We start from the raw sequence: 14,911 nt of genomic DNA on the forward strand, positions 1-14,911 counted from the left end.
TATTGTTTGTTCCAATTACAGTAACCACTGTTTCCCAGTTCAGACTTAACGAGAGACTATGGTTAATTAACCCAGGAAGTCTTCAGTTGCAGCATATCCGGAATGGAGGAGGGAAGAATGGAGCACATGGGCACAAGTGTCCTGCAAATCTCGGCTTAATAAGAGTTTAGTCAAGGAGCACAACCATGAACTGAAGAAAGTAGACCTGAATAAATGAATGAAATGGGTATTCTAAAACCTTCATACTGTATGGCAGCCCAGTTTATACAGCCACTGTATCTGCTGCAGTGTGATGAGAGGTATGCACCTCTGTAACTATCACAGCTTCTTTACGAAGTGCAGTTATAGAATCCCTGAAAATTTTGCTAGAGCAAAATTGTGCCAAGATTAAAGCTGCCTGGTTCTGGTCACTATTCATGGCTCCATCTTAGGCTCTCCTCTCAAAGCACATTGTGTGACATAACAGAGCTTTTGCTGGTGCTGACACCTCAGTGAAAATGCCCCCTGCTGCTTCTGCTTTTTTATTTTATTTTGGCAGGGTGATGGTGTGCCTTGGCCTCGCCTCAACTTTGCAGCAAGGGGATGAGGCAGACCCTTGCACTGAGCTCTGATCCTATGAGCTGCTGCCATTATCTAGTATAGCATTGTATCTGGCTGCCCATTTGATCTTTTGTTGCAACTAAAACTGTTCTTTTTAAAAATACTGATAGAATACTTGTTTAAAAAAGAAGCTAGCATGGGAAGACTTTGTGCCAGTTGGTTAGCAAAGCCTGATTAGGGTGGTTAGTGGTCATGTCTGGTGTTGATTGTAAGTTTTCACCCTGGCAAAAGCAAGTGTAGGAAGAGAAGTTTGGGAGGGCTGCAGCGTGCTGAAGGACTAAGGTGAGGGAATAATGCAATCCTAAATTCTACTCCCAGTCACTTAACAGTAGCTAAAAGCTTTATGTATGCACGTATAGTAGAAATTGCATGAGATGGCTGCATTTGTGTGCATATTCATGTGTTCTACGTTCACTGAACATCTTAACTTATTTTTCTCTCCAACACTTTCAGTCCTCACTCTTGAGTGCTATCCTTGGTGAACTGTCTTCAAGCAAAGGTTTTATAGATGTTCGAGGAAGAATAGCATATGTTTCTCAGCAACCGTGGGTGTTTTCTGGCACTGTAAGAAGTAACATACTCTTTGGAAAAGAATATCACAAAGAAAAATATGAAAAGGTTCTAAGAGCCTGTGCTCTTAAAAAAGTAAGTTCCCCCCTTTTCTGAAACACATTTTGAGTTGCACATTTTGTCAACTTTAGAAAATGTCATTATATGAAAGTGAACATTCTTAATGCATTTAGTGAATAATTAGTAAGGTAGATAGTAAGGATTGTATCTGATGAAGTTATCCCATTCATGCAAGGACTGCTACTTACACAATGGAATTTCTTCTCCCCATGCCCCCCCCAAAAAAAATTGCTCCAGAGGATTATGGAAACCGCCAGAACAGATCTGAGGTGCACAGAAGTAGAAAAGAGGGAAGGGAAGTTCCATTGTGCAAGTGGAAGTCCTTGCACAAATGGGACAACTTCATTGGATGTAGTCCTAAAGTTGTTAGTTAAACTAACCTTATTTTGAAAGTACTAGGAACAAATGCCTTTTCAGACATTATAGTACTATTTAAGGAGCATCTTGTGATTTTACCACTTCTTAAAGAGAAATACATGGAGGCGTTTCTATATACAGTATACACACACACCAGTGTTAACTGCCTTGAGACCTTAGATTTCAAATGGATTATACATCTAAGATAAATTCATAATGCTAAGAAAATGCATCGTTTTTATGGCACGCTCTTCAGTATAATCAGAATGTAAATTCACTCATAGGCAAAAAACCTTGCGGTTTAAGAATGTACCTATAGCCCACAGCTATTTCTATCAAACTTTAAAAAGCAGGGAAATTGGGCAGCTATAGTGAATGCACCAGGGGAGCAGGAGACCTGGACTCCTCTCTGAGATATTGGACTGCCCTACAAATTGGTCAAAATGCAAACACCATTTCGGTTGGTCTTTCACAGTCCAATCCACTTCCTGTGTAGCTTGGAGGAATTTGGTAACATGCCTCTGCATATGGTGAGTGGTGGGAACACCTGCAATCAGCCCAAATAATATCCTTGCCCTCTGCCTTTCTCCCTCCACCGTCCATTTCTCTCTCTCTCCCCCCTGACCGTCTGGCTCTCTATTTCCTCCCTCGTGCTTCATCACACAGAGCACGAGGGAAGAGCAACGCTGAGCAGAAGGCCAGTGTGAGTCACATGTCTGTTGCCCACCAATCACAGGAGCAGAAGACTTCCCCTGCTTCCTCCAAGTAACTGGAAGGGGAGGGGGGAGGGGGAGTGAAAGGAAAGAACTCCTGGTATCTACTGCGCCTGCGTGACGTTATCACCCACGGTAATGCATTTTTTTAATCTATTAATAAAAAACATACCATGCCGTTTTTTTACTTTAAACCTACTGAAGATAAAGGTCTGTGTTTGGGGCAAGCTCAGGGATTTGATTAGAGATACCTTACAGTCGTCTCTGAGTTTTAATGAACGACAACAGATTATGAGAACTTAAGAAAAAAGTCCAAACGGCTTCTTGTTTTTCTCTCTCCCGTTTTTCACTTTAACCTGTGAATTCTCCATGGGGGGGTTGTGTATCACGAAGAAAACTTTTAGAGTTGTAGGCAAGCGATTCTGAATCCAACAGTATAAGACTTGTAAGTTTTTGTTTTGAATTGGGACTATACAAAGCACCAGAAATGTGTGTGTGTGTGTGGGTATTTTCATTTAACATGATAGAACGCGAAGAAATCCCTAGTGGCTATAGGGATAATAGCTGTATAATACAGTGCAAAAATAAACATGTCTTTTTGGATGCAAATGAACATATATAAATTACATTTAAAAGTAAAATCTCAGTAGCAATTTACTTGACATTGCTGAACTTACTACTGCTGGAGAAATTCCTTTTGACAGAGTATGTGAATTGGCATATATCCCTCTTGGTTTATTAAGTTCTCCATAATGAGTGGCTGATCAAACTTTACGTTTGGTTAGAGCATATATGCTAGCACGCTCTTTCAAGTAATCTCTCTTGGCTGTTTACATAGAAAATTAAGTATGTGAGGGCATTTTTCACACTGCTCTGATTATAGGAATGAAATTTGGAACTGCACAGGGCATTACAGCAGCTAAATAGTGCTGTTGGCTCTTTAGGGTGGCATCTAGAATGAGAGAATGTTGCAGAGCATTTCAACTCTGGCTGAGAAGACCCTTTTCTTTGATTTGGCAGGTGTGATCTAGAAGGACACTAAGTCAGATTAGCTAAGAGACAGATATTTTGCTTGGCAGCTTGAAAAGTATTTTACAGTATTCACTATATGGTATGTTGCAATGCTGCTGTCAGCAGCAAGATAGGTGAAAAGCAGACAGTTTAAAAGCTTTGGCAAATCATGTTTGTTTTTCTTTAAATGCAGTTGATTCCTTTTTTTCTAATCTTGTGTGGCAGTATTAAAACATCCATCACCACCTAAAATTCAGATTCAGGTTCTACTGAGTTTGTAAAGAATATAAAACATGTTTCTTAAAAGAGGAGAAAAATCCTTCAAATCATTTGAAGCTTAATAAACTGTCCTTTTATTGTGATGTGCATTGCCTGCTGTCCAAAGTTCTTTCTTGAATGAACATACACATTTATTTTAAAGCAAGACATCAGATATATTACTTAACCCTAGAATAGTATTTTTACAGCTGTTTTAATTTAAGTAATAGGATCCTTAATCTGTATATCTCTCTATTATTTAGATCTGTACAACAGTTATTTTGTTTAAGAAGCATAAAGTAGATTAGGAAGTTTTGTTAACCATCTCTCTTTTTAAATGGGTAACACATAGTTTCCTTGTCATCTGTTCATAGGTAATAATGTGATTTAAATTTAATAATGAATTAATATAATTTAAGATTTATATAGCACTTTGAGTGTTCAAAGTGTGCTGTGTTAGCTCAGTAATTCTTATGACAATCCTGTGAGATAGGTTAGTATTACTGTTTTGCAGTTGGGAAGGCTGAGGCAGGGGGAAAGTGGTTTGGTTTAATGAGGTCCTTGTGATGATTTCGAGTTTCTGTAAATTTCTAGATTACTTCCTTTGTTCATTTCTTTGCCCCCCCCCCAACAAAAAACCTCCCAGTTCATTAGCTAGCTTCAGATTATATGAGAAAATAACTTGACAATCTGTGATTCTGTGTCTGTTGGGGTTATCAAGTGACAAAGTTATATAGGTTGTAAAAATGGTTGTAGTTCAGGCATAGTGTCTCCTCTGTTTTCATAATAGGATATGGAGCTGCTGGAAGATGGAGACCTAACAATGATAGGAGATCGAGGAGCTACACTGAGTGGAGGACAGAAAGCCAGAGTTAATCTTGCCAGGTAAAGTGGGGCTTTTATTTGCTAAGATAACTTTCAGTCTGCAGAGGAATGCAGCAACACTGAGCAGAAGGCCAGTGTGAGTCACATGTCTGTTGCCCACCAATCACAGGAGCAGAAGACTTCCCCTGCTTCCTCCAAGTAACTGGAAGGGGAGGGGGGAGGGGGAGTGAAAGGAAAGAACTCCTGGTTTCTACTGCGCCTGCGTGACGTTATCACCCAAGGAATGGCCATGTTAATTGATGCCCTAGTGATGGAGAATTTTCTGCTTACAGTAGTAGTAACAGCCTTAACTTACATTATTTATCAAAACTGATATGCTGCTAATTCATATACATTTCACAGCAGTGTATGCAAACATGAAGCAATGTTAGGCAGCAATATTAAGAACTATAAAACGTCCATCGAACAACAGCTTAGGATGAAGCAGCAGAGCAGACTATGGCAGACCAGTGATTTCAGGTGTTTCTGAGGAAGTGAGATTTAACTAGCCTTAAAAGGACAATAGGGGAGAAGTTCTGTATTTCACTCTTAGAAAAGAGTTTCAGAGTGTCTTCAAAGGTGAAACCATATCACACCAGACTAGTCTATCATAAATCACATTTTTCCTATATCCACAATACACATGTACTTGATAGGTTTTGACACTTGGCTAATGACAGGGATGGGGACCCTGGTGCCCTGCAGAAGTTGTTGGACTATAAGTCCCATCATCCCCAACCATTGGCCATGCTGGCTGGAGCTAATGGGAATTGGAGTCCAACAATATTTGGAGGACTGCAAGGTTCTCATCCCTGGCTTTCAGCATGATATTCAGAACTGTTAAGATGAGTTACAGAGGGTGTCATTCAGGTGAGCAGACATAGGTTTAGCTTGTAGGCAGAGACAGCACCTCACTAGTCTGGTGCAGGTGAGATATTAGCTCCTTGCAAATTCTGGTCCTGGTAGTGTTGGGAATGCACTCCCTCTCTGGAATAAATTATGTCAGAGTTACACTTGCACCGATGCTTATCTTGGCTCTCTTGTAAACTAGGATTTGAAACCATAGTTTGAAATGGGAGGCTGAGGCTGGCATCTTGATTTGCAAAGGAAGTAGGTTGAAAGAGCTTTAGAAGAGCTTTAGACAAATTCATGGGGGGAAAGGCTATTGATAGCTACTAACTGTAATGCTTATGTTCTACCTCTACTGTCAGAGGCAGTGTGCTTCTCAGTGGAAATTGCCTGCTGGAAACTGAAGGAGGGGAGAGTGCTGTTGCACTCAGGTCTTGATTGCGGACTTCCCATAGGCATCTGGCTGGCCACTGTGAGAACAGGATGCTGGACTAGATGGGCCATTGGCCTGATCCATCAGGCTCTTCTTTTGTTCTAATGGATTTGGATTAGTCTCTGAGTTTGTTTCCTGCTCATTTCTTTAAGATTTGTGGCCTTCAAGTTGCCCCATCCAACATTGCCAATGGTAGTGCATCATTTGAATTGTAGTCCAGCCACATCTGGAGGCCCTAGCTCCCTTAGCCTTGTTTTAGACAAAGAACGTCATCCTCTGAGTATTGGAGGGCCTTAGACAAAGGAAATGAGGAATCCCTCCTGAATATATACTTGTTTTGGTAGTGAATCAACTGCCACTTCCTTACATGTTTTTAGAGCTGTGTATCAAGATGCAGACATCTACCTCTTGGATGATCCCTTGAGTGCAGTGGATGCAGAAGTTAGCAGGCATTTGTTTGAAAAGTAGGTAACATTCCAGTGTCTTTACGTTTTCCTTCCATTAATTGATTTACACAGTATGACTTATGCCTAAATGTTTACCTTCTTATTGTTTCTGTTTTAATTAAACTTGGGATAGTTGTTTGATATGGGAACTTTCAAAAATGCCTGAATTAGAGTGGCCCTAATTTGAGGTGACCCAAGTCCTTTTTAAGCTTGTCCAACTCAATCAACTCAAACTGGTTCTCATGCCCCACCTCCACCATTCACAGCTAGAACACAAATCCCTCGATTTCTGTCTGCAAATGACAACCAGCTTTGCACAGCTCTGGAGAGGTGTCTCCTAGGTGTACACAGAGCTTATTTTTAGCAAATGGCAGCCATCTTTGCACCTGTTTCATTGGCATATTGGCTCTCTAATCTTCAACATTTACTTTCTCACCCTCAACAAGAGGTTGTGCAGGCTTTTGCATGAAACATGTGTGCAGCTAATAATCTGGGTTTCAAAAGACAGGTAGGCCCACCAATCCTGGGAGAAGTTGACCAGCAGTATTTCTCCACCTGCTGATGGCACACCTACCCTCCTATCCTATCCGTCACTTGTTGATTCTCCTTACACAAAGTAAGGATTTTTCCCTTCAGTAAGGGGGGGGAGAGATTGGCTGGGAGGAGGGGAGAGGGGGAGCCGAGAAAGAATTGGAGTGCTCAAATGTTCAAGTCAAACTTCTGAAAAATACATCAAGGTTTTTCAAGAGTTTGAGTCAAAAACTTGAGCTGCCCAGTTGGTGTTTGGGCCAATTGAGATAGTAATTGTCCATATGTAATTTTAATAATAGAAAACAAAACTGATGAAGAAATTTGGGTGATTTTTGGTCAAAAGTGGCTATGTGAAAATTTGGTGGTAGGGGAATGCCACTTTTAGAAGCTAAGAAACAGTTGAGGTGACTGTAAAGTGATTGTTTTTAAATAATAATATTTTTAATGTTAAGCAGGTTGTTTCTCAGTTAAAGAAATTAGAGTGCATCTAAATTTAATCTTTAGTTTATTTCCTCAGCTTCTAAATTCCATTGAGCTCAATGGAGCTTACTCCATAGTCATTGCAATCTTAGTTGGTTAATAATCTGATTTTATTAGTGATTAGTGATTTCAGTTAATTAACTGAAAAGTCATTTTAAATGTGCATGCATTTGAATCGTACAATAACTCTGAAGAAAAAGGATTATTTCTTTTCTGATGATGCATAGACATGTTGTAGACAGGTATAAACTTAAGAGCAAGACTCACCAACATGGTACCCACATCTACTAATATGCCCGCCAGCACCTCCTGTGATGCCTGAAAAAGATCTCAGAAAATATCCCCTCAAAAATCCACAACCCCAAAGAGACTGTGTTCCTCTTCCTGCTCAGTTCCTGTTTGCACTTGCTCAGCCTCTCCTATATTGAACATGCCCACATTTGATTGGATACTAGGATTGGACCCTCCACCCTCCCTTCTGTTCTGAACAGAGAAAAGGTGCAAAGAGCTTCTGTCCTTCAGTAAGTGTGGCAGTGGTTGATGTGGTGCCTAAAATAGTTGCATGATTTTATGGTATAGTCTCTTCTTGTGCTCTTTTAGATGTGGGAGCCATTTTGTGTTATGCTATACCCTCCAAGGCAGCCATTTTGTGACTGGTGCCTATGGCACTTTCTCAGAATTCAAATTTCTCAAAATTCCAAATGTGCCCACTGGCACAAAAAGGTTAGGCGATCCTTGTGTTGGAGGCATTCTGTCCTCTCTCTCTCTCTCTCTCTCTCTCTGTGTGTGTGTGTGTGTGTGTGTGTGAGAGAGAGAGAGAGCGAGAGAGAGAGAGAGCTTACCTTTTGTGTTGAGTATGTGTAGACGTGTGTCTTCTAAAAGAATGCACTGTGTGTAAATCTGATTGCTTGGGTTTTCTATAAGGGGTGCATTTAAAAATAATTTTGTCATTTCAGGTCTCCTGAAAGCAAACTGCTGTCTTAATCTTTGAAATAACACTCAGCCTGTCCTATCCACTAAACTGGTGATGCTGCTGCACAAGCTGCAGAATAGCACCAGAGGAAAGTGACAACATAAGGAAGGACGGGTAAGTGGCTTTTTTATATTGCAGTGGTTTCCCTTTCCAAGCTTTTCAGTTTTGCCTTTGCAATTAGATAATGTAGATGTGTGTGTGTCCAGAATTTGCATGTAGAAGTTGCACAAGGCATTATACTTTTGCACAGGCCATATCAAAAGAACAGTGCTAAATATTATTGTCACATTATTTAGTTCGGAAAGGCAATTGAAAGGCTTAAGGGCCACCCATGTATACTGTGCATTTTTGCAACTTGTAATTTCACCTGCTGCATCTTTTTTGCCCTTAGTAAAGTTGCAAACTGCACTTATAAAAAAGCCACTTCTGTGTTCAGTTCATGATTAGCTCTACTTGTGTGTCCTTTTTTGATCTTCTGTCACCAAACATCTGGTTATGAGGCCAACGGGGGCTCCTTGCTCCTCTTTGGATCATAACACTGATGTGGGGGTTGGCATTTGTAGGGGAGAATCGTAAGGCAGAGGGCGATACTCATCCTTTTCCCTGCCTGCTAAACTCTCCTGCCAAAACCCTTCTCCCTTTCCTGTTTCTAATCCAGTTTCCCAGGGATCTGACATCAAAAATAATCCTCACTGGGGTGGTTTTGGAAAAGTTACAGCCTTCCCATCTGCGTTATCTCAGCAAAGGAGAGTTTGAGTACAGTAGGACCCCGCTTTACAGCCCTTCGCTTTACAGCATTCCGCTAATGCAGCGGTTGTCAATTGCAGAAAGGCCCTGCTCTTACAGCGCTTGTTCCACTTTTACGGCATTTTTTTTTTTGCCTTCGGGCGCCATTTTGGTCAATGTTAGTCAATGGGTTCTGCTTTACAGCGGTTTTCACTTTACAGTGGGGGTCCGGAACGTACCCACTGTATGAGTGGGGCCCTACTGTATCTATGTTTGACAAGGTAACGTGTAGGCCATCCCTTCGTACATGCTTGAGAAATGATGCCGTTTGTTAACTTTGCACTACAATTTTTAGAGTGCAGCTGTTACACTGGACTATCATTGTTCAGCGTGTGGTAGAGTTGATATATGCCATGAGGGAGCAGTTTGCAGTAACAGGAAAGGCTGTAGCTCAGTGCTAGAGCATCTACGTTGCATACAGAAGGTCCCTGGTTCATTCTCCAGGATGTTATTGTACAGATGGTAATGCCCCCATCTGAAAATCCTGAAAAAACGGTCCCAGCCAGTGCAGTCAATACTGAGCTAGATGGACCAGTGGCTTGGCTCTGTATGGGGCAGCTTCCTAGCTTCTTAATAAGTGCATAGATGGCGTAGACTTAGTAGCAGGGTGGACTGATATTAAATTGCTTTCCTTTTTTGTAAATCATGCACTTCCTGAGCAACGGTGTGTACTGTTTGCTATAGGAATTAAAATGAAGATTTGCAAAGATTGCAAAGACGTATAGCCTTTGTACAACCTAGAAGCATAATCCAAATTCTCTGTTCAAGTAACTTCTATACTTTTTGTACTGCACAATTTATATCTGCTTAGATATAAGGGAGGCGATAGTGACATCTGGCTCTCTGAATACTGGACAAGATCACTAGCTTTAGATAAGGGCTGCAATCTAGTAGAGTTGGTGTGCTGGAGTAAGAGCTGGAGTAAGAGCTAAGTGCACAGATTTTTTCAGAAGGGTTAGTAATTACTGGGAAAAACCAGTAAAACCACTTGAAGATGTTTTAAAGTGCTTTTAGTGTTTTTGTTTGCTTCCCTAGGCTCCTTCTGAGAGGAAGAATGGGATACAAATTTAATAAATAAATAAATAAAACCAGTGTTTTTCCATGAGATGGAAAATAAATGTCCATGCTATTTTTTTGGAGCCATAAATATTTATAATTTTGCTGTAACAATAAATATAAGACATGACCTTCAAATCCATATTTTCTGATTCCTCCCCCTTTTACACAGAAAAGCAGGATTTAATGTATAATGTGTGATAGAATGCCATGAATTTATTTTTAAGAGATTGGTATAGATTTGATAAGTTTGTATATAATCGTTTTTAAATTCATTGTAAATTAAAGTGCAATAAACTAATTTTATAAATATATTGGGTAAAATCTAAGGTCATGCCAGTGGATACAGCAGGTCTTCCCCTTCTTCTCTGGTCTGCATCTCCCAGGCTCCTCCCAAAATCCCCCCAACTGCTCTGGAGCATATTTTGGGGTTACACAGGGTGGCTATGAGGGGGACAAGAGGAAGTCCTGTTTGCACAAGCAGAAGTCCACTGTGCAAGCAGGCTGATGCTGTTGGATGTCATCCATTACAGTGCAAGCTCGTTGCAACATACCTTGCGGTACCATAAATCTGTATATACCACGGGTATGAGGCTGTCTCCCAAGTAAAATACTGTATACATTACAGCTGTTTTCATTATGACGTGGAACCCCTATAACACAGGCGCATCCTTTGTCCCCCATGCCCTGCATTATAGTTAGCTTTTTTTTAAAAAAAAAGAGCTTTCACTGTATCACTGTATTTTAGACCATCAGTTTTTATTTACCCTGTTTTGTGTTACTCTTGGCCAAGATCAGGAAGGCCCTTAGCCCTGGCTGTGACCTAAAGGCAGGCCTACACTTCTTCCTGCAGCTCTCAGGCTGCACTGTGCCTTGTTCCTTGGCTTAATAAACTAGAGGCAAAAATCTCTAAGGCATAGGGACTGCATATGCGTGACAGAATTCATTAGGCAACGTTTGCAACCATTTCAGTTTTTTACTTTGGACTTGAAAGCCACACTCTTTTTTTTTTTTAGCCAAAAGTGGGTTTTTTATTATTATTAAGGATACTTTGATATAGGAACATAGGATGTCAGTGCAACTTTATATACAAATGAGGACGTCTAGCCCTTTATAATACAAATATACAAAAGTGTTAGATAGATTGATAGATAGATCAGCCGATCGATCGATCGATAGATCCTGCCCTTTCTCCCAGTAGAACCCCGGGATTATGTTTCTGTATTGCATGTGTAAGTTTGTGTGGCTTCTGTTGCTCAAATCTGCAGAAGATAAAATCCAGGTGCTAATATGATTGTTCTGAATCAGAGCATAGCCCTAGGATTGCTCTTCAGGCAGGGCAGATGGACTGGTTCTAATTTAGGCCTCTCCCTGTTTGCTGTTTGTAGAATAGCATAGCAGCTCAGGCTGCCTATAAATGATCTGTATGATAGTCAAAGCTAGTTGTCGATTTGTGAGTAGATAAATTCACTTGCACTGTAAAAATGATTTAACCTATGTCCTTCTCGTGGTTCAACTATGTCAATAATTTCGAAGGAGTGCTTGAATCCCACTCTTCCAGTTTCCTCCTCTCTCCTACAAATATTTTTAGAAACTCAGTTTCGTTCCCATCTCATTCTTTTTGCAGATGTATCTGCCAAGCTTTACATAAAAAGGTGTCTATTTTAGTGACCCACCAGCTGCAATATCTTCGGGCTGCGAACCAGATAATAATTTTAAAGGAGGTATGTAGATATAAGATTGTCCCTGGACAATTGGCAGTGGTTATTTATTTATTTGGAATGGTATTCAAATAACTTTTTGTGCTAGAGTTAGAGCTAGTGTGATGGGGTTCCCCTCTCCTACCCGTGTGTATGCTCCAAACTGTCTCAGATCTGCCCTGGAGAGTTGGTGGAATCCCCAGAACAGATTTAGGGGACATATAGGGGGAGGAGGGAAAGATCATTCCGTTGCACAAGGAGAAATCCTTGTGCTGATGGACTGATAGTGCTAATGCAATGTTGAATACACCTGAAGACTTCTTACCTACCTTTCTCCATAAGGTCCCATGGTGGTTACAACAATGTAATATACAACGATAAAATAGGATAAATCCATTAGCAATTATAAAACAAGTAAAACTGTTACAAAGGGAACAGAATAGTATAAGTTGTGATGGTTGTTTGTGTTGTAAAGCTGAAGACCTTTAAAGGTAAAAGGTAAAATAATTTGTTCAGCATTGGACAGCTTTGGAAATACTGAGGAAGGGAAGTATCATAGCTAATTAGCATGGTAGTTCTAATTTTTGAAAGAAAAATTGAGTCTCAGTTTTTCAATAAACTCAGTGAGACGAACAAAATAATGAGAGTATAAATAATAAAACAGTATAAATAATCCAAAGTCTAACATACAAATTATGGTTTGGGGAGGATTTTAAATTAGAGTGGCTTGTACACAACATTTACCAGAATTTTAAAAGAAATGTGAAAAACATCAGTTGAAGGTGTTTAGCTGCAGTTTTTAAGTCTGTTAATTCAGTGTTCTTGAGGCTTACACTAAGTTAGTTCCAATGACTTCATTTGTACCAAGTCAGCTGATTTAAATATTCCAGTTACTTGTCTTGTAACAAGGGAGCTTTAATTAGACAGAGGGGAGTAGAATTTGCATGGGCCGGCATTCTAAATATATTGCTAAGCAAAACCACTTGAAATTTACAGAGGATTAGCAGTTGTATTAAGGGTAGAGATTTTCAGTCTGAATTACCATATAATTAGTCCACATGATAAGTAAAGAAAACGTGGCATTAATTTAGGAAGCAATCCTATGTACATCTTTCTGTGTGTAAATCCCATTGAACACAGTGGGATTTGTTTCTAAGTAACATGCATAGGATAGTGCTGTTGAGGCTACAATCCTACACTTACTTGGGAGTAATCTCTGTCACTAAGAAACAAGGAGGGCTTTAATCGTGACTTCCTGTCTAAAAAGACTATTTTCCTATTCCCTTTTTTAAAAAGGCAGTCTGTACATCACCTGTTTATTATACATTGGTAGCTGGTTTACACACTAAGCCATTGTTCATTTTAAACCATGGCTTAATTGTGAAACTGCTTTTCCCTGGCCCCAGGGGTATCATGTGTGGCACAAAAAAAATAGTATGTTTTGTCATGTTATGTGAACCTGGATCATGGTTCGTTCATTTTAAACAAACAGTAAGCGGCAAGCCTGGAGTAAACCTTTGAAACAAACTTCAGTCCAGGTTTGCACGATGTGACAAATCATAAGGAGGCATGCGGGAGGCACATTCATGATTAAGCTGTGGTTTAAAACAAATTATGACTTAGTGTGACATCCAAACAAGCCATTAATCCTCTCCAAATGTTTTAAAAGGGATGATGGTCAAGAGATTCTCTGGACTGGAACGCTTGACAAGAGGGATAGTGAACTCCTCCCATGTGCCAGCTGCAGGGTACCATTAGAATTTGCCTGTTGGCTTGTATTGCATGTTAGCTGGGATTAGATAGAGGTCAAGTAATTATTAGTACAGTGATTGGAGATCTGTTCTTTCCGCTGTGTTATATTAGCATAGTGAACTGGTTCAGATACCATGATAAACCATCGTGGTTTATCACCATGATAAACCATTGTGGTTTATCACCATGATCAGAGCTTGGAAAAGTTACTTTTTTAAACTACAACTCCCATCAGCCCAATCCAGTGGCCATGCTGGCTGGGGCTGATGGGAATTCTAGTTTAAAAAAGTAACTTTTCCAAGCTCTGACCATGATGTAGGAAGTAGCTACAGTGAACCCCAGGCTTTTGTACTCTCCTTCCCCTCTCTCCAATGTAGCCACAGGGAGAAGATTGAAAGCATTTTTCTTTAGTTTTTGATCAACTGCAGTTTAGTGTTACATCCAAACTCTAAACTGTAGTTAAATTTAACTGTGGTTTGTTTGAAACAAGTCTATTTTTAAACCCATGATTTGAAATTGACTTGTTTCAAACAAATTGTAGTTAAGATTAACCACAGTTTTGTTGTTAGATAACATGACAAACTGCAGTTAATTAGAAAAAAATGAGAGCAAAAGATTCTGAACTCCTTGCAACCGTGAAGGCCAGAGAGGAGAGAATACATGAGCCCGAAGTTTGAAGCAGCTCATTCTCATCATGATAAATCATGGTGTATTATGTTGTCCTAATGGGTCATTATCTAGATAACCACCGTCAATGCATTAAAAATCCCCAAAGAAATAATGTAATCTTTGTCCTCTTTGCAGCACATATGCAAAGGACTCCAGTAGCTTGCTTAAGGAAAACAAATACTGATGTCACATGGGTATCGGTTTTTTATTTTTTTTTAAGGTAACCATGATTTTCATTTTTGTGTTTGAACTAGATAGTTGCTGGAGTTTTTTTCACTGATGCTCATGTTGCAATAATATTGATGATTCTGGGATGCTCATAGAGGCCAACAATGTAAAATGCTAGACTGCAGAAATGAGGATTTATCCAAAATATTTCACACAGAAATGTGTCTGGATGTTATTCACGTTACGTGACTGTTTTCATTTCTAGGGCAAGGAGGTTGGGAAGGGTACTTACTCAGACTTCCTGAGATCTGGAATAGATTTTGCTTCCCTTTTGAAAAAACCTGAAGACGATGAACAGCCACCAATTCTAGGAACCCATGGCCACTGGTTATCTAGGAACCGTACATTTTCTCAGTCCTCTGTATGGTCAGCGGAATCTTCAGTGCAGTCACAGAAAGATGGGACTGCAGAACTCCCCTCTGTAAGTACATGAGATTGTATACCCTGTACCAATTTGGTATTTCCAGCCAGCAAGTAGAGGCCTAAAGCAAGCTGTTATAGCCTTAAGTTAATCAATATATATTCAATATGTATTTGTTAGCAAAGCCTGGAGGCTTGTATTCCCCTTTCAGGCC

The 14,911-nt window shown here is 40.0% G+C and overlaps 1 protein-coding gene across 4 annotated transcripts in view; it reads left to right on the plus strand.

Annotated features, from left to right (window-relative positions):
- Positions 1-14,911, plus strand: part of ABCC4 (ATP binding cassette subfamily C member 4 (PEL blood group)) — a 205,346-nt gene that overhangs the window by 59,901 nt on the left and 130,534 nt on the right. For all 4 annotated transcript variants that reach the window (XM_061630101.1, XM_061630098.1, XM_061630099.1 and 1 more), the window contains 5 exons: positions 1,054-1,245; positions 4,360-4,454; positions 6,093-6,179; positions 11,615-11,711; positions 14,542-14,757. In XM_061630101.1, the coding sequence (XP_061486085.1) occupies positions 1,054-1,245; positions 4,360-4,454; positions 6,093-6,179; positions 11,615-11,711; positions 14,542-14,757 (687 nt within the window). The remainder of the gene's footprint in view (positions 1-1,053; positions 1,246-4,359; positions 4,455-6,092; positions 6,180-11,614; positions 11,712-14,541; positions 14,758-14,911) is intronic.

This window comes from Rhineura floridana, chromosome 5 (assembly GCF_030035675.1).
Source record: "Rhineura floridana isolate rRhiFlo1 chromosome 5, rRhiFlo1.hap2, whole genome shotgun sequence".
Lineage (NCBI taxonomy): Eukaryota > Metazoa > Chordata > Lepidosauria > Squamata > Rhineuridae > Rhineura > Rhineura floridana.